Source organism: Sitophilus oryzae, unplaced genomic scaffold (assembly GCF_002938485.1).
Source record: "Sitophilus oryzae breed Bouriz unplaced genomic scaffold, Soryzae_2.0 scaffold_359_pilon_pilon, whole genome shotgun sequence".
NCBI lineage: Eukaryota > Metazoa > Arthropoda > Insecta > Coleoptera > Curculionidae > Sitophilus > Sitophilus oryzae.
The window spans coordinates 3,439,412-3,465,535 of NW_022146928.1; the positions used below are offsets into that span (position 1 = coordinate 3,439,412).

The 26,124-nt window shown below is 34.1% G+C and overlaps 1 protein-coding gene across 4 annotated transcripts; it reads left to right on the forward strand.

Moving 5' to 3' along the window:
* Positions 1-5,185: 5,185 nt before the first annotated feature.
* On the forward strand, positions 5,186-25,747 carry LOC115885037 (band 7 protein AGAP004871-like). Of its 4 annotated transcripts, none has more exons than XM_030903782.1 (7): positions 5,186-5,361; positions 17,826-17,926; positions 20,352-20,507; positions 20,997-21,094; positions 21,150-21,311; positions 23,753-23,918; positions 25,595-25,747. In XM_030903782.1, exons 1-7 carry the CDS (start codon positions 5,304-5,306, stop codon positions 25,727-25,729), a joined length of 876 nt encoding a protein of 291 aa, XP_030759642.1. In that variant the 5' UTR covers positions 5,186-5,303; the 3' UTR covers positions 25,730-25,747. The 4 variants fall into 4 exon arrangements, with proteins under 4 accessions (XP_030759642.1, XP_030759643.1, XP_030759644.1 ...); XM_030903783.1 differs by lacking the exon at positions 5,186-5,361 and adding an exon at positions 6,057-6,206; XM_030903784.1 differs by lacking the exon at positions 5,186-5,361 and adding an exon at positions 6,070-6,150.
* Positions 25,748-26,124: the final 377 nt, after the last annotated feature.

Consider the following 26,124-nt stretch of genomic DNA (forward strand, 5'->3'; position numbering starts at 1 on the left):
TATTTCGCAACATTTTGACTCAATCCTTTTCCTTGTAATAGACAGTTATTTAATTCTACAAATTCGAGGTGGCGCGAACGTAATATCCCATTAAAATGTCAAATCAAAGGTTTTAAAAATAGAGCGAGATTTAAATCTTTGACGGGTTGCATTTGAAATGCAGTTTATTTTCTTTCTTCTACAGACTGACAGATTAGACATTGTTGTTTTCTATTTTTTTCAGCCGCAGTCTGCATATTTAAATGGAAAAGATTTATAGGCGCAAGTGTCATTTTAGTGAAGTAGTAGACGAAAATATTTCAGCACGCTAAACAATGTCACATTCTTTAGCTATTCATCGTATAATTAGGTTATTTTGTAATAGCATATACACACATGGCCAAAATTATTGCATATAACGATATTTCTATTTTATTTTGGACCTAATATGATTCTTTTTATATTTTTGGACATATCGGCTTACTACACGACTAACTAATATAAAATTATAAATCTAAGTGCAACTAGGCTGTTATTATAATTTTATTTCATAATGAGTGAAAATCAATAAAAACAAATTTCATTTTAAACAGAAAATATTGTTTTTTTTTTTAATTATTTCTCACAACTAATATTCTGTATTGCCTCCTCGAGCCTCAATGCATGCTGCGAGACGACGTGGCATGCTCTCAATTAAGTTGTCCAGAAGATGTTGAGGAATGGCTTCCCATGTTTCGCGCGCAGCAATTTTCAATTCATTTAAGATACGGAGGGGATCATGATCATTATTCCTTTTGGCAATATGGTGTTTTAGCATGTCCCAAGCATGCTCGATCACATTCATATCTGGAGACATCAGTGGCCACCACAGTTTTCTTATACCGTCTTACTTACAAAATTCGCGAATCGCTAAAGTGCGATGGGGAGGAGCAGTATCGTCCATGTAAACAAATTCATCCCCCACTGCCCCTCGAAATGGACGCACAATAAACTCTAAAACGTCTCTAAGATATGAGGCACCTGTCATTGTGCCATCAATAAAAACAAGAGGAATTCGAGCTCCGTGCATTATACCTACCCATACCATAATGCTTCCCCCTTGAAACGGGACACGGGGCTGAACTGCATTCAAGCGTGCTCGTCTTCCAGATGCTCCCCAGACCAAAGTTCGTCGCGAGTCTGACACTAGACCTATTCTTGTTTCATCACTAAACATGACGAAATTCCAATTAGGTCCATTTGCTTTCATCTCCTCAGCCCATTGTAGTCGCGTAATTTTGTAAATGTAATCCTCTGTCATAAAGTCTTCTTGCTATGGTCTTTCTTGAAACATTTACTCCTTCAAGGCGAGTTAACTCATTTTTAATAGCAGTACTAGAAAGCAGGGGATTGCATCGTCCAATTAGAGATATTTGACGGTCTTGCACAGCAGTAGTAACTCTCTTTCTACCTCTTCCAGGCCGGTCTGTAACCTCGTTTGTCTCCGTAATTTTTTTTAATATTCGCGAAACATCGCTTTGGTTAACTCCTACGATTTGAGCTATTGCAACTTGCCGGTAGCCCTGTTGAGACAGTGTTACTATTCTGACTCTATTAAATTGTGAAATACTGTTTCTAGGCATTTTAAGGCCAAAACAATGGTCAAATTTCTTCTGAAGTTTCTTGGTCGTAAGCCCTCAGAAACTTCTTCGAGTGTCTTAGACCGTTCTTGCAACGGTTCCCATTTCATTATCTCGATTAAAGAAACATATTTTCTCTTTACCTTTTTTCAAAGTTCCGCTTCTAGTTGGTTACCACTTGGGAAGCAGAACAGTTCTGGTTCAATTAGTGATGTGTTCGCTCCTTTTCTATGAGTTCATAGTATAAATAATTTATAAATAATGAACAACATATAGGTAAAGAAATAATCTTAATTATAATATGCTCATTATCTCAATATTTTTTTTAACTTATTGAAATAATGAACATACTTCAAATGTATTATCTCTCCCAATAGAGATTTATTTACCTACAATCAAACAGACATGGCTAATTTCCAAAAATTAAATTAAATACAAGGTATTAAGAAAATGGTGATTAAGTTTAATAGAGATAAGATAAATATTCTAGGAAATTAAATTATTTTTTTAACTTTGTTATTGTGCTAAGATCAGTCGAGTTGACTCATTTTTAATAGCAGTACTAGAAAGCAGGGGATTGCATCGTGCAATTAAAGATATTTGACGGTCTTGCACAGCAGTAGTAACTCTCTTTCTACCTCTTCCAGGCCGGTCTGTAACCTCGTTTGTCTCCCTGAATTTTTTTAATATTCGCGAAACATCGCTTTGGTTAACTCCTACAATTTCAGCTATTGCAACTTGCCGCTAGCCCTGTTGAGACAGTATTACTATTCTGACTGTATTAAACTATGAAATAACGTTTCTAGGCATTTTAAGACCAAAATAATGGTCAAATTTCTTCTGAAATCCAACAGACCACAAATCGAAATGTGCAAGAATTTGTAACAATTATTAATTATTTATATTAATTATTATTATTATACACTCGATCAGTCTGAATTAATATTATTTTGATTAAGATGTCATTATAATAATTATAAACTATTATATTAAAAATTATTAAAAAAAGTTCGCATACATATTGTAATTATTTATTGTGCTTATTGTAATAATAATGATATACCTACCATAGTAATCCGTACATTATTATTTTTTGATGACTATTGTATTATTATTTATAATTTCTATCATCAGAAATGCCGTGCTGTCTTAACATATTCCACAGAGTGTTTCAACTTCACAACCAAAATATCAACATTGTGTTTGTCCTCCTATAACTAACAGATTAAAGACTTTCATTTTTAATTTAGAAAGAGATACTAAAAAGTCAAATAATTTAGCTACATGATTTTTAAAAAATCATCTAAATCGGCCCCCTAGAACAAACAACAAAAAAAATTGTTCTAGAATATTTAAAAGGCCGATTTTTATACTTGTACTTATTTTTTAATATTTATGTTTGTTAGTTTTTAGATATGTATGGTAAAATCTCTTTTAAATGTTACAAAATCCCGCTTAAGATGGGCTGGTCACGTGTGCAGAATGCAAGAAAACCGCATACCAAAATCTCTGCTTTACGGTGAGCTTTTAGAAGGTAAGAGGAGGCCGGGTGGACAACTGAAAAGGTACAAGGACATTGTCCACGAAAACTTAAAGGGGATTGACATGCAGAATGAGTGAGAAGAAGCAGCTCACAATAGAACTCAATGGAGAAGAATTGTAAACTCAGTTAACAGCGACAACCAAAAAGTAAAGAAGCAACAAAGCAATGAGATTTTTGAATGTCCGGAGTAAGGTAGACAGATAACATCACGTATCGGGATTTTCAGTCACAGAAAAGTTCATGAAAGAAAACGCCTTGCGTGATCATCTTCTGATGCGTGTCGAATACTCGTCGGCGAGTAATGGCAGTATGTATGGTAAATGTAAAATAATCGTTTGAATATGATTTTGTTGCAGAACTTTGTTATTAAAGGGATGATTTGTTATCATGTCCGATACTACCCGACTTTTCCCTAATTTTTACATATAAAATTAACAACGATCTTCATTTCCAAACCATCTCTAAGGTCGTTTCTTTACTTATACTCATGTCCATTTTTTATTGCGACAAAGATTGCAAAAATAATATAGTATTATAAAAAATGTCTATACCTACCTATGTGGCGGATTCATCTCTCCAAAAAATCCTATATGGGTATTTCGCCACTGCAAAAAAATCTACAAAACAAAATAGTTATTTTTTGTAAACACTTCTGTGTTAATCCCAAACGGAAACTACTTGTGAGAAGTTAGGTTTACAGATATACAAATTTGCCTAACGAAGAAAAAAATGCTTAACGTTTCGGAAAGTTTATTTGGGGCTTCTTTTCACTAAACAGAGATATAAACCACATAAAAAATACATTAATAAAAAACAACTATCCACCATATTTAATTAACAAAACATTAAACGAAATACAAACCCCAAATCATAGACACAATGATAACAATACACAATATATACAATTTACAATTCCATACATACGAGGCGTTTCGGAAAAAATAAGGATAGGAAAACAATATAACTTACGAACATCTTTCAAAACACAAAATACACTTAGTTCCATTTTATCACATAGGTACTAAACCAATGAATACAGAACAAGAAACAAAAATTGTAATATACCAAATACCTTGCGAATGCGATAAATTTTACATTGGTTAAATATCTAGACCCTTAAATGTTCGAATTAAAGAACATAAAGATTATTTAAGAAAGGGAGATTTTCACAAATCTAAGATTTGTCAGCATTCATGCGACACAGGGTACAGAATAAATTTTATGTCATTTTAACAGAACGTCAACGGCTTTTGTAGACGTATATGTGTTTTAAAAAGTATATCTGTTTTAAAAAACTAAAGTGTTCTCGAATAGTTGAATTTAAATATTTTAAATAGTTTTTTCTTTATTCTTTGTATTTTTTTTACTTCCGACGACGGGAAGAGATAAACTTTCTGAAACGTTAAGCATTTTTTTTTTGTTCGTTAGGCAAATTTGTATATCTGTAAACCTAACTTCTGACAATTAGTTTCCGTTTGGGATTAACGCAGAAGTGTTTACAAAAAATAACTATTTTATTTTGTAGATTTTCTTGTAGTGGCGAAATACCCATATAGGATTTTTTGGAGTAATACAGTATTGTAAAAAACATACCAAAACATTCTTTAAAACAAAACATATATTGTATGATAATAAATCTTCTAAAACCACACGAGACCTATTATTCTAACTCGGGGCAAACAATATGAACATCTTTCTGAAGATAGACTAAAAATAACTATTATTTCAAGCTTGTTTCCCACCGTGTTTTACAGAAATAACAAACTGGAAAATATATATGTTCGAACATTAATTAATGGAGATGTCCACACACACACAGGCTGCTTAATTAATCACACCATTAACTCTTTGATAGTGCTAAGATTTTGGCCCATAGAAGAATTAATATTTTTTCTAAAAATAATCCAGAAAACAGCAAGTTTTTACTCCCACCCGTATGGTCCATCAGCCTAAGATATTTCAGACTCCAGTATACTTTCAGTTTTCACTTTAATAAGGTTTAGATTTAAGACTTTTTGAAGAGTCTGGAGTTGTCTATTGTTACTAGTGTTTCCGAAATTTGAAAAAATAATGTTGCTTTAATTTTCACGATATAAGTAAGATATTAAGTGGAAATAGTACTTAAAGTATCTGTAAAAATTCAACCCCAAACGATTGAATGTATGAAAGGGGGATGGCATCGAACTGATTCTGGAGGATTTGAGTTCTTTTTAGAATACAGTAAGTTTTTTGTTTTATTTTTTTTTACTTTATCTTACGCATACATTGGCATACATCTAATTGAATTTATTAATTTCTATTGAATACTTCAAATTGATTAAAAAATCTTAGCCGAGATTTTTTCTCAATTATAGTTATTTTTTTATACCGTATGATCGAATAAAAACGGCGTCAGCGATGGCTATGAAATGAAGATCGCTGTCATTTTATATGTAAATTTATATAGGAAATGCCATCGATCGTCATTTCCAAGCCAACTGGACGCCGTTTTTATTCGATCATACGGTACAAGACGATAAAATGGTATTTTATCGTCGACCGAAAAGTTAATTCACTAGCGATGAAATTCAATTATCTACAGAAAAATGGAGGTGCAATTTAAAAAAAATTAAAACTTTATCACAACTTTTTTGTGACACCCTGTATACAACAAAATATTTTTATGATTAGGATTTAAAAAAATGAAGAATCTAACCCACTGTAGCTACGAAACAAGGCAGGATCGGACCTATGTTGATATAAAAAATAGATCATATTTTTACGTAAAGAATCTACCCACGAGAGATGGTACATATTTTTTAACACCCTGTATACCGTTCCTAAATGCGAATTTATTTTTAAAGCAGTTGGTGTGATAAATAGAATAAATAAACGATTATCTGATTTGAGAAATCAACATTCAATAATATAAATATGTTGTACTTATGACAATCGAAATACATTATATCATAAAAATATCTCAGATATACTAGCAAATTTTAAGCAGTAATTCTCAAGCTATTATTGTGAGTGAGTAGTTGTTTATAATTGTATTTTGTGTATAAATAGTGGAGCCTTATTGTGAGGTAATGTAAATATTGTCAAGAAAAATGGCGCATCCGCCAGAAATTAAAAATGTATTTCTGGTTGCCTGCACAACCGCAACGTATCCGCCAGAAATTAAAAGACTTTTTCAGGCGCCATCTTTTAGTCAAGTCGAGAAGTAAGGGAATCAGACAATAGAATTGTCTGGTATGAAGAAGTACGCTTTCCGAGAATTGGGGAAATTTCGAGAAGCAGTCAATAGAGTATATAAGCCGGAGCCATCGACAACTGAGACAGTTTTTGAAATTTGAATATACCGCGTGGAAATTGAAAATCGGACAATTTGGTGAAGGAATCTTATAAATAGTTAGTTTGTTGTGTGTTATAAGTTAGTAATTGTGTATAAAGTGAGAAAATAAATTCGTTAAGTATTTTATCGCGAGTTTAAATAGTGGACCCACGGAGTCCGTAACAATTGGTGTCAGAAGTGGGATTCAAGAGGATTTTAAGAAAAAATTAAGTGGATTAGAAGATTTTTAGACCGAATTAGAGTATTTTTATGGTTGGTACAAGGGAGCAGGCGAAGAAAATGGAGGAAGTAAGCAAATTATTGGGCGATTTTATGGAGAATATGAGAAGAGAAAAGGCAGAAGAACAAGAGAGGTTGCAAAGAGAGAAAGAAGAGGAACAAGACCGTCTACAGAAAATACTTATGGAAAATCAAGAAAAATGTTAGAAAGTTTAGAAGCGCGTCAAAAAAAGAAAGAAAACAAGAAGAACAGGACCGGCAAGACAAAATTTTCGAAGATTTGAAAATTCAACGACAACAAGACAAACAAGAAGAACAGGACCGGCTTGAGAAAATTCTCGAAGATTTCAAAGTTCAACGAGAGCACGACAAACAAGAAGAACAGGACCGGCTTCAGAAAATTCTTGAAAATCAAGAAATTAGACAAGAACGATTGGAGAAAATTGTTGAAGATTTAGAAGTGCGTCGCCAGAAAGAAAAATTTGAAGATCAGGACCGTCTTAAGAAAACTTTGGAAAATCAGGAATTTCGACTACAGAAGAATTTTGAAGACCTGGAAAAACGGCAGGAAAATCAACTTCAAGAAGCCGTAGAGGATCTTGAGGAACGCCTTCAGCAGAAAATGGACAAATTAGAGATGGACCTACAGAAGACCAAGGCACAAGTAAGAACACCTGGCGTTCATGGAACTGCGAACCTCAAGGCCCCGACCTACGATGGACAAACCACCTGGACGATGTACCACCGCCAGTTTGAAGCAGCGGCTGCTGCCAATGGATGGACTGACCAGGAGAAAGCAGCGGCACTTGTCATCGCGCTGCGCGGCCCTGCCCTGGAACTGCTGCAAACTATTCCTGCAGCCCAACAGCAGGAATACAAAACCTTGGTCGCTGCACTGGACAGAAGATATGGCGACCAACATCGACGTCAACTTTACCAGGCCCAGATCAAGACACGCCTGCAGAGGTCCGGAGAGAGTCTGCAGGAATTTGAAGCAGACTTACGTCGGCTGGTACACCTAGCGTATCCTGAAGCACCGGAAGGATTTAGGGAGGAACTCGCTGCTCAGTGCTTTATCAGCGGACTGAGGGACAACGAATTACAGAGGGCGCTGCAAATATCCCGATTTTCTACCAGCAGCGAAGCACTGGTCAGGGCGCTGGAAATCGAAGCTGCATTTAGCGCCATCCCTAGACCGAAGATAAGATCGGTAACGGTTGAGGAACAGCCCGGAAGTTCTCACATACGTTTGGAGGAGATGTTTAGTAAACTATGTGAGTTACTAGTGAACAAGAGTAGCAACAACACCCAGACAGAGAGCTATAGAAGATCACAGGACATAAGGTGCTTTAGATGTGGCAGGAATGGCCACATCAAACGGGATTGCCGCGTTCAAATGCGATCCCGTTCACCATCCAGAGAACGTAGGCACCAGGAAAACTAAAATCAGTCAATACTAAGGGGCGAGTATTGACTGGGGAGAACAGAGCCCCCAGGATTTTTTCCATTAGGAGTCTGGGAAGAACCGCTGACAGTTTAGTGATCGACGGGAAGGTCAATGGTAGGAGAATCCGAATGACAGTGGCACTGGCGCTATGGTATCGTTGGTGCGGGCTAACTCAGTGCAAGGATTGAAGCTGATGCCTCTGGGAAGAAGAGTGTTTACGTACAGTTACGGGGAAATGGCCGTTGTACGGGGAGAGGCTATCGTCGAACTGAAGTTAGGAAATTTGAAGTTTCAGCATAGCGTCTTAGTGGCAGATATTGAAGATGACTTCATCTTGGGCATGGATGTGATTCGTCAACATGGATTTTCGTTCGATCACCAGAGAAATATCTTAAATATTGGAAATGAAGAGTTCATGTTATCTCCAGACGAGGGACCAGGCAGAATGGATGTAAGATCAGCGGAAACTATGGTGATACCTGGTAATACCGAGAAAATCGTATTCGGTAAAGTGGAGAAAATCGCTGGGTGCTGTGTTGGACTGGTACAAAGTAGCGACAACAAACAAGATAGGTACTTAGTAGGAAAGTCATTGGTGAACACCGACAAGAATATACCGATCAGAGTTGCGAATGTTTTCCCGAATTGTGTCAAGATTAAAAAAGGTGACAAGATAGCCATCTGCGAACCTGTAAGAAGTGTCACCCGATGTGATGAAGTGTCGTCAGCTGTTACACAAAAGGCATCCCAAGAAACACTAAAACATCTAGAACAGCCATGGGATCACCTAACACCTGAGGAGAAACAGAAGGCTAAGCAGTTCCTGCTAAAGCATGGCAGTATTTTTGAGAAGAACAACAGTGGAAGAACGGATTTTGTGAAGCACCGGATTAATACTGGTCATGCTCAGCCGATTCGACAACGTCCTAGAAGGGTGCCCCTTTCCAAACAACAAGAAATGGAGACAATGGTAGATAAGATGCTAGAAGATGGAGTTATCGAAGAATCATCGAGTCCATGGTCATCTCCTGTTGTTTTGGTGACGAAGAAAGATGGTAGTACACGATTCTGCGTGGACTATCGGAAGCTCAATGACGTCACTAAGAAGGACAGCTACCCACTGCCACGTATAGACGACACGTTAACCACACTGGCAGGTTCGTGCTGGTTCTCCACTCTCGACTTAAAGAGTGGATACTGGCAAGTTGGTCTGGACGAGGAAGACAAAGAAAAGACGGCTTTTTCTACAGGAAACGGACTATACCAATTCAAGGTCATGCCGTTTGGATTATGCAATGCTCCAGCCACTTTCGAACGTCTCATGGAGGTGGTGTTAAGAGGATTAACTTGGAAAACGTGCTTGGTTTACCTCGACGATGTATTGGTTATGGGAAGAACTTTTGAGGAGCATTTGCGAATCTAGAAGAAGTCTTCGGCCGCATACGGAATGCTCACCTGTACTTGAACCCGAAGAAGTGTAGCTTATTCCAGCGACAAGTGGAATTTTTGGGCCATGTAGTCTCAGCAGACGGAATTTACACTGACCAGAAGAAAATCGCTGCAATCAAGGATTGGCCTAAACCTCGCGACAAACATGAACTTAGAAGTTTTCTGGGTTTATGCACCTATTACAGAAGATTTGTCAAGGGATTTGCCAATATAGCTGCACCCTTACATAGACTTACAGGTGATGAAGTCGGCTACGAATGGAACACCGATTGTGATGTAGCCTTTGGAAGACTTAGGCGGCTTTATGTTCAAGTCCTATTCTAGCCTACCCGCAACAACAAGGGAGGTATATCCTGGATACCGACGCCAGCAATATCGGCATAGGTGCAGTGCTATCACAAGTGCAAGATGGCGAAGAACGAGTGATAGAATATTACAGTCGAGTTCTATCCAAACCAGAAAGGAATTACTGCGTTACCCGGAAGGAGCTGCTAGCAATTGTGAAGGCAGTTGATCATTTTCATAAATATCTGTACGGCCAAGAATTTTTAATTAGGACAGATCATGCGGCTCTCAAGTGGCTTATGGAGATGAAACAACCTGAAGGTCAAATAGCACGATGGCTCGAGAAGCTCCAACAGTATCACTTTACCATCCAACATCGTGCTGGAAAAATGCATGGTAACGCAGACGGTTTATCCAGAAGACCCTGTCAAACCGATTGTAAGCACTGCTGTAAAACGGAACAACGTGAAGGCACTGTCATGATAAGGAGTTTTAAACTTGGAACCGATGAACAGTGGACGACGACACAATTGAGGAAAGATCAAATGGAAGATCCAGACATCGGAGCAATACTACGGCTCAAGGAAGGTAACGGCGAGAGACCACCGTGGCAGGATATTGCGGACAGAGGGCTCGTTTTCAAAGCTCTCTGGGCTCAGTGGAATTCACTGGTTATTGAGAATGGATTGTTAAAGCGCACATGGGAAAGTGCGGATGGCAGCACAGTAACAACTCAGTTACTGGTACCAAGGAAGAAAGTTACCCAGGTATTGGAAGAAATTCACGGTGGTAAAACTGGAGCCCATCTTGGGGTAAACAAGACCTTGAGCAAGCTGAGAGATCGCTTTTACTGGGTGGATTATTGCGAAGATGTCAAGAAATGGTGTCGACAATGTAAAATTTGTGCAGCCAGCCAAGGACCAAGCACTCGATCTAGGGGAAAAATGAAACAATATAACGTTGGACTGCCATTCGAAAGAATCGCTGTTGACATTGCAGGCCCATTCCCTGAAACGCACAAGGGCAACAAGTACGTTTTAGTGGCGATGGATTATTTCAGTAAATGGCCAGAAGTTTTTGCCATTCCAAACCAAGAAGCATCGACTGTAGCTGAAGTATTAGTCATAATGTCTTCAGTAGATTTGGAATTCCCTTAGAGCTTCACACTGACCAAGGAAGGAACTTCGAGTCAAGACTGTTCCAGAAGATGTGTGATCTGCTTGGTATTCACAAGACTAGGACAACAGCTTTACATCCGCAGTCTGATGGGATGGTCGAAAGATTCAATAAGACCATTGAAGAACACCTCTCGAAAATGGTGGCCGAACATCAAAGAGATTGGGATCAACACATACCGCTGTTCCTAATGGCGTATAGAAGTGCAGTTCACAACACCACCGGACTTTCACCATCGAAGATTTTATTTGGTCGAGAATTACGGTTGCCTTGTGACTTGGTGTTCGGATCACCAGACGACGGCACCACAAATGTAGAGGACTACGCGGATGAACTGAAGGAAAGGTTAATGGAAATTCATAAGGCCGTAAGAAGTAAGATTACGCTAGCCAGTGACCGGATGAAAGCTCGTTACGACCTCAGAGCCAATTCTACGGGATTTCAACAGGACGATATGGTATGGTTATATAACCCACAGCGCAAGAAAGGGAGGTCCCCAAAGTTAACTCCAGCATGGGAAGGTCCTTATACAGTCATCAAGAGGATAAATGATGTTGTGTACCGGATTCAACGCAGCCCTAGAAGTAAGATGAAAGTAGTTCATCTGGATCGATTGAAGAGATACCAGACAGGAAACCTTGATCGGGACGATCAAATTTGAGAAGGGGGCAATGTCAAGAAAAATGGCGCATCCGCCAGAAATTAAAAATGTATTTCTGGTTGCCTGCACAACCGCAACGTATCCGCCAGAAATTAAAAGACTTTTTCAGGCGCCATCTTTTAGTCAAGTCGAGAAGTAAGGGAATCAGACAATAGAATTGTCTGGTATGAAGAAGTACGCTTTCCGAGAATTGGGGAAATTTCGAGAAGCAGTCAATAGAGTATATAAGCCGGAGCCATCGACAACTGAGACAGTTTTTGAAATTTGAATATACCGCGTGGAAATTGAAAATCGGACAATTTGGTGAAGGAATCTTATAAATAGTTAGTTTGTTGTGTGTTATAAGTTAGTAATTGTGTATAAAGTGAGAAAATAAATTCGTTAAGTATTTTATCGCGAGTTTAAATAGTGGACCCACGGAGTCCGTAACAATATATTAAACATTTTCTTTTTCCCCAAACTTTCATTGTTAAAATTTATAGAATCAATACGTTTTTTATTATTGATTTATGAGAAAATTTGAACGAAACAAATGCAGCTACAGATTGTCATGGTGAAAACCCTCTACATAATATAAAAAAGTAGGAGTTATATCATGAGATGATATCTAAAAGTAACACAAAAAGAACAATTATTTTATTTTAAACTGTAAAGCTTCATTCAGAACCTCGCAATTGGTGGAATAAATTACTAAATTAGTGGTATCAATTAGCGTAAAAGTTTGTTCCTGTAATTTCAATGTAAGCATTCAGAACGTCAAAATTAGTGGTAGACATTTTCACTTAGTAGAAAAAGTTATCAAACTTTTGACATTTCCACTAATTATACTTCAAAATTGGCGACAAATGTCATTATGGCCTTTGATTATCTTCCATCAAGCAAAATTGTGGTTAGAAATCAAAAGTTGATTGTTTTATAAGCTAAATATTAAGCTTTCTCTATGCGGATACAACTGACTAACGCAAGCTGTTGCTTGGATATTTGTGTTTTTTAAACATTGTGAATGATCGTAAACTAAAAAGTATAAAGTGTAATTAAAACCACTAATTTCGTGGTTCTGAATTAAGCTTAAATTGAAACCACTAATTTATTCCACTAATTGCGAGGTTCTGAATGAAGCTTTACTCTAGTTAAATTTTTACAATCATTTATATTAAATGCTATACAGGGTACCTACAGGGTTGTTCACCACAGACGACACGGAGTATTGTAGCTAAATGATTAGATTTTTACAAATTGTAAGTTTTGACTTCGTTGAAGGACTATTAGAGCTACAATTTAAAAATATTTTTACTAGATACAGAGTGTCCCAAATAAATAAAAAATATCAAAGTTGTATTTTTTTTTAAATTGAACACCCTGTATATTATTACATTTTTAGTTTCTACGATTAAAATAAAGGTAAATTTGATTAAGGTTTATTACACTTAAACCTTACCGTTTTGGAAATATTTTCAATTTTGTGAAATTGCAGTAAAAATTTTAAGGCTTCATTTCTCCAAGGGTATCAAAGTTTTTAATACTAAATATTTACTGAAGTCTATTTATAGATCAGTTATTGTGTTGCAATAATAAAAATAATACTACCTCATACAGAGTGTCTACAAATTTATTTTAAATTATTTCTAGCTGTAAACGGCAATAACTTGTTTAATTTAAATGGAACGCCCTGTATATTTTAGGAGAACCACATGTATAATTTAATTGTCTATCAAATTGTATTATACCACTTTTTATTGCACTTTGTAAATTGTATTATACCACTTTTGTATTATACCACTTACCCTTCAGGTTTTCGTAGAAAATGCATTTTCTTATAATTTAGACCTCATTTATAAATATACCCATGAAATATTGACATTTTAGATTGTTTTTAAAGCAACAAATGTACAAAATGTACAGGCTAGTAATATTATCGTTTTTAGCAAAATGATAATATTTTTCGTTTTTAGCAAAATGATAATATTACTACCCATTTGAGGAAAATGTTGACTACCCATTGAAGAAAACTATTTAACTCTTTATAAAAGAGTATACCATTAATTAAATATACCACCATTATTTCCGCCCAAATACTAATTAATTACATACTTAATTATGTTCGTTAATAAATTATTCTAAATAAATGTGGATTTGAATCAGAAGTCAATATAATATATATATATATATATATATATATATATATATATATATATATATATATATATATTTATATTAATTAACCAAAAATAATATTAAGTGTGGCATATCATTGTACTCAGGAGACCGAGTTCTTTCAAAATCCGAAATAAAAAATGCAGGTTCATATTTAAAAAAATTAAGTTGACCTCTGTATCTCACAAATTAACAGCTAATTTGAAAATCTAAAAAAACAGATCAGATAGCCTTCATAAAGTAGCTATGAGAAAGTGCAATTAGTTTTTGATTTTCTTAAAAGTAACGACAGGAAAAATAAAATTCATTTTCAAAAAATCCGTTTTTTCCAAGAAACTCAGCAATCCTTGAAATTTTAAAACTTTTTTAATGGTATCTTGGTGAACATCCCAAAACGCAACTTTGCCCCAATTTAACCATGTTCGTATCTATTACGGTTACCGAGATACCAATATTCGTACCTCGAATTTGTAGCACCCTGTATAATAACCGATATTTAAACAAAAAATAATCCACAGTAATAGTCTAATTATCACATGATTAATTTTACTCAGCATAAATTTAAAATTGCATTGTTAAAGAGTCACTATGTCCAAAAAAAATAAATAATAATTGTAATAATTAAACTTTCGTATAATATTCATATATATTCATTAATTATATATATATATATATATATATATATATATATATATATATATATATATATATATATATATATATATATATATATATATATATATATATATATATATATATATTTATATTAATTATTATAATAATAAGTTATGAAAATGAATGTCTCTGTTGTTATAAATAAGCATTTGTCAAAAAATAAAATATCATTTTTAAGATGTTAGTTTTTACCACACTGTCTAATACAAAATTCAGGTTTTTAGTATTTGGAGCAATTATTATTAATCAACGCAAACAGTCAATCAATGTAATTTGAATACTGGAATCATATTAATTGGTCCTCTTTAACAAATATTTAAACAGTTTTTTTCTATTTTTTAATGAAATAAACAAACTATATCGACAATATCAGTACCTGTACTCTTTAAAAATTTGGTAAATCGTTAAAAATAATCTAAAATATCAGTATTTCATGGGTATATTGATAAATGAGTTCTAAATTACAAGAAAATGCATTATCTACGGAAACTTGAAGAGATAAGTAAAAAATGGTATAATACAATTTGATAGACAATTAAATTGTCATCTGATTCTTATAAAATATACAGGGTGTTACATTTAAATTAAACAAGTTATTGCCGTTTGAAGCTAATAATTATTTAAAATAAAATTTTAGTCACTCTGTATAAGGTAGTATATTTCTTATTATTGAAACACAATAACTGATCAATAAATAAACTTCAGTAAATATTTAGTATTAAAAACTTTGATACCCTTGGAGAAATAAAGCCTTAAAATTTTTACTGCAATTTCACAAAATTGAAAATATTTTAAAAACGGTTTTAAGTGTAAAAAAGTTTTAAGTGTAATAAACCTTTATCAAATCTACCTTTATTTTAATCGTAGAAACTAAAAATGTAATAATATACAGGGTGTTCCATTTAAAAAAACACAACTTTGATATTTTTTATTTATTTGGGACACTCTGTATCTTGTAAAAATATTTTAAATTGTAGCTCTAATAGTCCTTCAACGAACCTAAAATTTACAATTTGTAAAAATCTAATCGTTTAGCTACAATACTCCGTGTCGTTTGTGCTGAACAACCCTGTATAAAGACATACAAATTATACGTTTACAAACAATAAAAAATCGTTTTTTTTTTTTAATTAAATACCCAAATCTATCCATTTTGGTTTATTTGCCATCAAATTAAATTTGTATAAAACTGTAACTAATGTAGAGTTCCCAACCGTCCCGGTTTGGCCGGGATTAACCAGGAATCAGAAAGTTTGTCCCGGCGAAAGTTTTGCCTTGGCCGGGACCTGGAAACTAAAAAAGTGTATACTGCACACATAATATCCCAAGCAGTATTTTGACGTCGGGACAACGTTGTGTCACGCGACCAAACGTCGAGGCGCAACGTTGGCACAACCTCGTGCCAACCCTAGTCTGCACTAGTTTGGAGAATAATTTTTGGGTCGAAACGACGTTGGATACCGACGTTGGCTAGTAGCCTAATTTAGTACAAACTGCAACGTTGTCTAAAATCCTAATTCACAGAAATATAAAACTATAATAATATGGCGTCTAAGTCGCGTTTTATCCTAAATTGGGGTAATTATAGTAAAAATATTATTTTTATGATTTAGTTAGAGACATATGCCAGATGGCAGTAAAGGAAAACAAAACAAAAGTATTTAAGTGTGGAGGATGTTTGTAGATCATAATTACTGAAACACTTTAACCGACTCTGTAACTCGTTACCCAAGGCAAAAAAGTTAAACGCAAACAACTTTATTGATAAATGTATTGTTTCTACTTTGAAAAATACTAATGGGCCTTAAAGTTAAAGAAGTTTTAAAAAATTTCTTGAATTTTTTTTTAGTAAAATGGGAATAATTTATTCGCAGTCGAAAAAATTGTTTACGCGTGATATTTAGGGTCAAATATTTCAAGTTAATGTATTAAAAAAGCAGGAATTGCTATTTTAGAAACGAAACATTTTCTTATTCAACAACATGGCGGCTTTCACTTTGTCGTTTTGGAGATTAAGATGGAGTAGTTCGAGTAGTCGCATACCTGGACTAATAAAGTCGCAGTTCAGCCTTAACAGGTAGTATACTAGTCGCAAGATTGTCTAATTTAGTCATTCTAGAGTCTAGCTTGTGCCGCCCTCTATATTCTAAATAAACGAGGGAGTGGATAAAGTATCGGTAATATGTCGATATATATTTAAATTTAGTTTTATATGTACCTTTCTTATGTCCCATTTTAATTAAGTTTTTTTTTATAAAAACAAAAATAGCACTGAACTGTCTGGCTGAACAGAACAATGAAGTGAAAATTTAAGATTTAAGGTTATGGTTCAATACAGTTGCAAAAAGGTAGTGGCTCGACGTCCTACCAACGTAAGAATAAGGAAATCTAAACAACGTTAGAATTAGTAAAACAGACGACGTTTGCATAACGTTGGAATAGGTCCAAAAAGTGACGTCGGAAAACTCTTTATTGCCCAACATTGTAACTACGTTGTCCGAATCACCTAAAGATCACTTAAGCAAAAATGTTTACAAGACAACGTTTATTCGACGTCGCAGAAGCTTTTACATTGTTGTAGTACTAGTTCAACGTCGGCACAACGTTACAACAACGTTTACATTTACTTTAATACCCAAGGTACGGAGCTAACTATTTTTTGTAACTAATCCAACGTTGTGTTTAGTAAACATGTGGTCGCAAGTCGTGAAAATGCTACTTGGGATATTTTGATTTCTAATAGTTATTATTTTGTTTCGATTATTTAAAAGCTTAAAAATAATTGTCCCGGAATCGCCGATGCTCAAGTTGGGAACCCTAAACTAATGCCCAAATTCAATATTTTTTACACTACCAATACGCATTACAAGCAATTAATCGTTAAAATCTGAAACAAAATCAATCTCATTTAGCGCACCTAAAAATATGTATTGCCAAAATCAATTATTTTCTTTCTAAAATACCGCGGATTAATTTATAAAATATCTACCACACATCTACAATGCGTGAAAAACTTTAAATCTCAATCATTCCCAGTAGTAATCTCACTCAACATTCTAATTTTACTAAAAACTTTTTTTTAGATATTTTTAATGGCAGCGATACAATACAGGCCTAATTATTATTATTCATATAAACAAACTTTGAAATAAGCTCTGTTTTAAGTTAATCTTCACTGCGGTTAACATTGTTATGCAGCGTGTTTATACAAGCGATGAGTTCACGTAAACCGAACGGCGAAAAACATTTTCATAATAATTTTCACTGTGTTTCTACTGTTTTAGAAAAACCCAACGTGATGGGATGTGTTGAGTTTGCTGCGACGTTGGGCAGCGTTATTTTGCTGATTGTCACACTACCATTTTCACTATTTTGGTGCTTCAAGGTAAGTACAACCAGTTATCACTTACTACTTGTTACAGTGTGGCCCAGTGTTCGAAAAAAAAGCTCCAAATTTTACCTCTTCAATGAAAAGATTAAGGAAGGAAAATGTTCTTGGTATTGCTGACTTAAATTACGTTTTATCAGTGTCGTCCTAATTTTATTTAAAACGTGTAAAAATATAATGTTGGTCAGTTTTAATAAAGTATGTATTAGGACGTATTTCAGGAAAATATTTAACTTCTACAAGGTGGCTCAAGAAGGTATGAGTAGATAGGGATAATGTTTTTTTTTTTAATAAAATACACTGTACAGGGTGGGTCAAATTCGACGCTTTTAAAGGGAAACACCCTGTTCTATAGCAGATAGACGAAAACTAATATCGGTGTCTGGAGCTCAATTTTTATCAAAAACATGATGGTGAAAACCGCACATCGATATCTGTTACCGTTTATGAGTTACAGGGTGTTTTTCAAAAATATGCATTTTTAACAAATCGCTGTAACTTTTTCTCTATGGAAAATTTTATATTTTTGCGATAACATTTACACTTTTTTACGTAGAATTTAATGATTTAAGTATATTATTTTATTATTAAGCATATATTTTTTTAAAGTTAATAATTTAAGAGTTAGCAACAGAAAAATTGATTTTTTATTGGGGACACCCTGTATATTTTTAATTAGTTGAAAAGAACTTAAAATTACCTTTCCAAAAATATAGCACACTCGATATTTTGTTATATGTAATCCCCTTCGAAATACAGAATTTTTATAAGTTCGCCACTTTTAACTAGTAGGCTTTGAATCCCTTATTGATGATTTGCCCGTAATGAAACTCGAAAGCAGTTGGCCGTCAAGGCCGTCGGACTTAGTGCCTGTTATCCTTAGTTGATTTTTTATCTTTGCGGAAGAATAAAGGTTCTTATTTTAAAATTGCCCGTATAATCTAAACAATAATTAGAAGTACTTAGCGGTTAGGCGAGGGTATCTTTCACCCTTACTGAATTAATGAATTCCGCGAGATATTTTCAAAAACGGTCCCGTCTGTCCATAACAGAAGACGGTCGACATGTCGAACACCTGTAGCAAAATATCATGTCTTGGTTTGCTCTTAATTTTTATTGTTATTAGATATAGTTTAAATATGTTATTGTTGTTAAATTTAGTTTAAATTGTTATAAAATTCTACATCTCTCATTGTAAATATTATTTTCGTTTTAATTGCTGCTCACAGCTAGATTTTTTTTGCATTACACCCGGCGACGTTCAAAGCGTACTTATTCAAAGTGGGCGAATTTGTAAAAAAACTCTATATCTCGAAGAGGAATCGAGCAAAATATGAAGTATGCTATATTTTTGGAAAGGTAATTTTAAATTATTTTCAACTAATTAAAAATATATAGAGGGTGTCCCATATAAAAAATCAAATTTTTTGTTGATAATTATTCTTAAATTATTAATTTTGAAAAAATTATACTTAACCCATTAAATTCTACGTAAAAAAGCTGCTTTGGAAATGTTTTCACAAAAATACAAAATTTTCCATAACAAAAAAGTTATAGCAATTTTTTAAAAATGCACATTTTTGAAAAACACCCCGTAACTCCGAAACGGTAACAGATATCGATGTGCGGTTTTCGCCATCATGTTTTTGATAAAAATTGAGCTCCAGACACCGATATTAGTTTTCGTCTATCTCCTATATAAAAAGGCGTTTCCCTTTAAAATCGTCCAATTTGACCCACCCTGTACAATTCAGGGTACGAGCATTGGTATCTCGATAACGGTAATAGATACGAACAAATGTTAAATTGGAGCAAAATTGCGCTTTGGGATGTTCGCCAAGATGCCATCAAAAAGGTTTTAAAAATTTCAAAAAAGTAACGACAGGAAAAAAAATAAATAGAAGCCAATAAAAGTATTACTATAACAAACTTATCTTACAAGCTTACAAACTGGTTATTGTCAAGGATCTGGAAGAATGAAGGTCCTGGAAATAGTATTAGTCGCTTTTACATCTGAATATGTATTACGCAAAATTGTACTCTTTTTGTTAAAATTATGTTTACAGACAATGCTATAATTGTCACAAAATATCACCTCAATGAATTGGCCCCAAACCACTGTTTACAAAAATTAGAAATGTTCTTTAAAAAAATGACATGCGTAAAACTATAAGCAAAATAAAAATTGAAATAGTGAGGGGAATATATAAAAACAGAAGGAAATTAGGCCGATTAATTTTTTCCTTCTAAAACTATAAGATTATAATGGCCTTAAAATTGTACTTCATAAACTACTTCATCCTATTAATTGCTAAGGCATTGAAAGTTTTATTATTTTTTTCATATACTATTTAAATAAAATCATATTATAGTGACTTTTTTTATTGACCATATTTTATTGAAAATAAATGTCAATTTTCAGGTCGTCCAAGAATATGAAAGAGCTGTAATATTTAGATTAGGTAGACTAAGAACTGGAGGTGCTCGTGGCCCAGGCATTTTCTTCGTTTTGCCTTGCATTGACAGCTACTGTAAGGTTGATTTAAGAACAGTTTCGTTCGATGTGCCGCCCCAAGAGGTAAGTCACTTAACTACTAGTTTATTGGTTGTCATTAGGGAAATATGCATATACAGGGTTGTTCACCACATACGACACGGAGTATTGTAGCTAAACGATTAGATTTTTACAAATTGTAAGTTTTGGTTTCGTTGAAGGACTATTAGAGCTACAATATAAAAATAATTTTACAAAATACAGAGTGTCCCAAATGTGTGTAAAAAATATTATAGTTGTATTTTTTTAAATGGAACACCCTGTATATTATTCTATTTTTAGATTCTACGATTGAAATAAAGGTAAATTTGATTAAGGTTTTAATAACAACTATAAGATTTTTTACTTATTTGGTACTCTGTATCTTGTAAAATATTTTTAAATTGTAGCTCTAAGGGTCCTTCATCGAACCCAAAGTTTACAATTTGTAAAAATGTAATCGTTTAGCTACAATACTCCGTGTCGTATGTGGTAAACAACCCTGTATATTAATGTGTACATTTACCGCTTCAGGCTCTTACCAAAGACTCGGTAACAGTGACAGTCGACGCCGTTGTATACTATCGGATAGAAGATCCCTTAAACGCAGTTGTAAAAGTAACTAATTACAGGTACTTCTTCCTTTCTTCTTTATTTAACATCAAATAATCATTTATTTTGATTTAGTAATTCTACGCGACTTCTAGCGATGACAACACTCAGAAACATTTTAGGAACAAGAAATCTGGCCGAGATCTTATCAGACAGAGAAGCAATTTCGCATGCCATGCAAACATCATTAGATGTAGCAACAGACCCCTGGGGTGTTAAAGTGGAACGGGTAGAAATGTAAGAATTTATCACAATCTTTATTTTTATTTATAAGAATCTTTTACCCATTCTCTTATTTTCACAAGTTTTATACCCCCGAATACGGTAGCCTACTAGATTTTACGAGTTAATTGTTGGGGTTCCGTACCCAAAGGGTAAGAACGGGAACCCTATTACTAAGACTTCGCTGTCCGTCCGTCCGTCCGTCTGTCTGATGAACCGACAGTTGAAATTTTCACAGATAATGTATCTATGTTGCCGCTATAAGAACAAATACTACAAAAAACAGAATTAAATAAATGTTTATGAATAAAAAAGTACTTTCACTAAACATTATCTTTTAAATAAGAGTTTTTCATAGAAAGTCCTCGGTGGCCGCGTGGTTAAAGAGTTAGGACTTTACGCTGCTATGATGTTGGAGCCGTAGCAAGGCAGGTTCGAATCCTAGTCAAGGCGACTTTTTTTTAATCGTTCTTTTTTTAATTTTTACATATTTTTACATATTTACTTTTACTTTTTACATATTTATTACTGATTAATACAATTTTTAGTACCGTAGTTTGGGGCGAAATTGATAACCGGGGGCGAAATTGATAATTACATGGTTTAGTCACATTTTTAAATTTAGCGCCAAATTTATGCAACTAGAAGCAGTGGTGTGCATCAGTCTTGTTTAGTAAAGCTTTGATAACAAGACGTATGCAGTCGGGTGTGCCATTTTTTATCTATTTTTTGCAAAAAAACGCGGTTAAAATTAATTAACTAAAATTAAAATTTTAACCGCGTTTTTTGCAAAAATAGATAAAAAATGGCACACCCGACTGCATACGTCTTGTCATCAAAGCTTTACTAAACAAGACTGATGCACACCACTGCTTCTAGTTGCATAAATTTGGCGCTAAATTTAAAAATGTGCCATTTTTTATCTATTTTTTGCAAAAAACGCGGTTAAAATTAATTAACTAAAATTAAAATTTTAACCGCGTTTTTTGCAAAAATAGATAAAAATGGCACACCCGACTGCATACGTCTTGTCATCAAAGCTTTACTAAACAAGACTGATGCACACCACTGCTTCTAGTTGCATAAATTTGGCGCTAAATTTAAAAATGTGACTAAACCATGTAATTATCAATTTCGCCCCCGGTTATCAATTTCACCCCAAACTACGGTAATGTGTTTCTTCATTTTTTTTTAATTACTTATACGCGCATTCAAAATTTCAGCTAAATCGGAAAAAAAGTTTATAATAATATAGTGTCTAATTTTGTATAGATAATGAATGGTTCGGAACCCTTCGTGCGCGAGTCCGACTCGCACTTTTTTTTATATAAAGTCTATCCAACGAATCATGGAATTAAAAACTGTTATTAGCTGTTTAGCAATAGTAAAAAATATGACGTTAATGGAAATTAATAATAACCAACTACCAAAGAATGAAATCTAATTGATATTATCATAGAGGCGCCTTTCGACTTTTAGGACGGAAAAATTCAACTATTATTTCATGTTTTTTTATTTTCTCTAAAATGGTATGGAAATTTGGAAAACTATAAACGGGATTAACAATTTTAGAACAAGCAAAAATATTTACGAAGAATGCATTTTCCTCAAAATGTCAATAATAAAAAAGTTTTTCCTTTTGAAAATACAAAAATCCGGGAACATACTGTAGAAAAAAATATGTTTATCAAGAGTTAAAAAATTAAACGATCTAGTTCTTCAACAGCTGTTTGATGCCTATACAGGGTGTCCCAGGCTAAGCGTGCATTAGAAGTTTCTAGAGAACTGCAATATCTAGATCAAAGATTTTTTGCACATCATTGTTTTACAATGCGATGTATCGATTAAAAATATTTTCAATATGGCGGCACTTCCGGAAATACCGGAAGTTGGTAATTGGGAGTTTTTTTTGTCCAAAAATTTTAAATTTTCTGCTATTTTTTTATTTAAAAAATTAGCAGAGTGTTTAATATTACAATTCATAAAATATTACAGAGAATTTAGCTATGTAATAAAAATGGGGGCACTCGCTAAAAATAAGAAAGTTGCTGTCAACTTCCGATATTTCCGGAAGCGCCGCCATATTGAAAAAAGTTTTAATCGATAGATCTCGTTGTGAAACATCGATGTGCAAAAAATCTCCGATCTAGATATTGTAGTTCTCTAGAAACTTCTAATGCACGCTCAGCCTGGGACACCCTGTATACAATACAGAGGTCTGTTAAATATAGTTGAATCTAATAAATTTTGTTTGTTTTTATTGGATATTTTGCTAATTAATAAGTTCATATTCAGTAATTATTTTTCGAAAAATCAATTGCTTGCAGTAACCTAAAAGTTTTCAAAAATAATGTCTGAATATTACATAAACTAATAGATATTTCTAAATATAACGATTAATTGGACACTTTTCGGATTTGTTAGTTTTTAAAGTAAATTTTATTTCTTTTATTTAGAAAAGATGTAAGTCTTCCTCAACAGTTGCAAAGAGCAATGGCAGCTGAAGCAGAAGCGTCTAGGGAAGCTCGAGCCAAAGTGATAGCTGCAGAAGGAGAAATGAAAGCGTCAAGGGCATTAAAAGAAGCAGCGGATGTTATTCAACAAAGTCCCGCAGCATTACAGGTATACAAGGTGTCCCAGACTGATTTGGGTTGGCGACTTGACATTTCCGTTTCATATACACACATGGCCAAAATTATTGCATATATCGTTTAAAAATATACGGAAAGGAATTTAAAGAATCTTTTTTTATGCATAGCTTTGATAATCTGTAATAAACATTTTTTTTGTTAAAATGGATATAGTAAACAATGTTTATCGTTCAGAGTTCAGACCCAATATTACTACAAATTCTTGCACATTTCGATTTGTGGTCTCTTGGGTTTTAGAAGAAATTTGACCATTGTTTTGGTCCTAAAATGCCTAGAAACATTATTTCACAGTTTAATAGAGTCAGAATAGTAACACTGTCTCAACAGGGCTACCGACAAGTTGCAATAGCTGAAATCGTACGACTTAACCAAAGCGATGTTTCGCGAATATTAAAAATAATTACGGAGACAAACGAGGTTACAGACCGGCCTGGAAGAGGTAGAAAGAGAGTTACTACTGCTGTGCAAGACCGTCAAATATCTCTAATTGGACGATGCAATCCCCTGCTTTCTAGTACTGCTATTAAAAATGAGTTAACTCGCCTTGAAGGAGTAAATGTTTCAAGAAAGACCATAGCAAGAAGACTTCATGACAGAGGATTACATTTACAAAATTACGCGACTACAATGGGCTGAGGAGATGAAAGCAAATGGACCTAATTGGAATTTCGTCATGTTTAGTGATGAAACAAGAATAGGTCTAGTGTCAGACTCGCGACGAACTCTGGGGAGCATCTGGAAGACGAGCACGCTTGAATGCAGTTCAGTCCCGTGTCCCGTTTCAAGGGGGAAGCATTATGGTATGGGCAGGTATAATGCACGGAGCTCGAACTCCTCTTGTTTTTATTGATGGCACAATGACAGGTGCCTCATATCTTAGAGACGTTTTAGAGCCTATTGTGCGTCCATTTCGAGAGGCAGTGGGAGATGAATTTGTTTACATGGACGATAATGCTCCTCCCCATCGCACTTTAGCGGTTCGCGAATTTTGTGAGGAAAAGGGTATAAGATAACTGTGGTGGTCACCGATGTCTCCAGATATGAATGTAATCGAGCATGCTTGGGACATGCTAAAACGCCATATTGCCAAAAGAAATGATCCCCCCGTACTTTAAATGAATTGGAAATTGCTGCGCGCGAAACATGGGAAACCATTCCTCAACACCTTCTGGACAACTTAATTGAGAGCATGCCACGTCGTCTCACAGCTTGCATTGAGGCTCGAGGAGGCAATACAGACTATTAGTTGTGAGAAATAATTAAAATTGTTTTCAATATTTTTTAAAATGAAATTTGTTTTTGTTGATTTTTACTCATTATGAAATAAAATTATAATAACATCCTAGTTGCACTTTATTTGTTTTTTTTATTTTAATTTTATATTAGTTAGTCGTGTGTAAGCCAACATGTCCAAAAATATAAAGAGAATCATATTAGGTCCAAAATAAAATAAAAATATCGTTATATGCAATAATTTTGGCCATATGTGTATGTATATGAAACGGAAATGTCAAGTCGCTTTAAAAGGAGTTATTACGTACGAATGGAAGCGCGCATAATTTTTTTGAATTAGTACGTAATATACTTTTTACCACAATCATTACGTAATATGCTGTTATGATTAATTTGATTAATTTTGTTTTTCAGTTAAGATATTTGCAAACACTGAACAATATATCCGCAGAGAAGAACTCTACAATAATTTTCCCATTACCAATAGATTTTTTAAGTCAGTTTATGAATTTCAGAGGTGGATCCTCGCAAGTGTCACCAGTCATATAAACTCTGCATAATAAAAAATGTCTATTATTTCCTTCATACCCTGTACACATGTAGTGTGATGTTATTAGCCGTGTTTTATTCTTTTTTATATTAGCGCAATATCTGATATAAAAAATGATTAGATATATTAATATTAAATTTCGACTACTGAGAGACTACTAAATGAGAAGTATAACCATATAAAACCATATAAAAAGAGAAGTATAACCATACAGGGTAGATCTAAATAAGTGCAAATATTTTCGGGGCTGGTAGATCTCCAAAAAAAGAAATACTGAATCTTCTAAAAGAAATATATTTTTGCTTTGCCGTTTTTCAAGTACATAATTCCAAAATTGCCAAGTTATTTTACTTTGAAAATTTGAAAAAAAATGCTAACCTAACCCAACCTAACG

Bases quoted from the DNA above. Each gene is read 5' to 3' on its own strand.
- LOC115885037 (XM_030903782.1), top strand. From the start codon at position 5,304: ATGAAAGGGGGATGGCATCGAACTGATTCTGGAGGATTTGAGTTCTTT. The intron at 21,312-23,752 runs GTAAGAATTTAT...TCTTTTATTTAG, and splicing joins AAAGTGGAACGGGTAGAAAT to AAAAGATGTAAGTCTTCCTC. The intron at 23,919-25,594 runs GTATACAAGGTG...TTTGTTTTTCAG, and splicing joins AAAGTCCCGCAGCATTACAG to TTAAGATATTTGCAAACACT.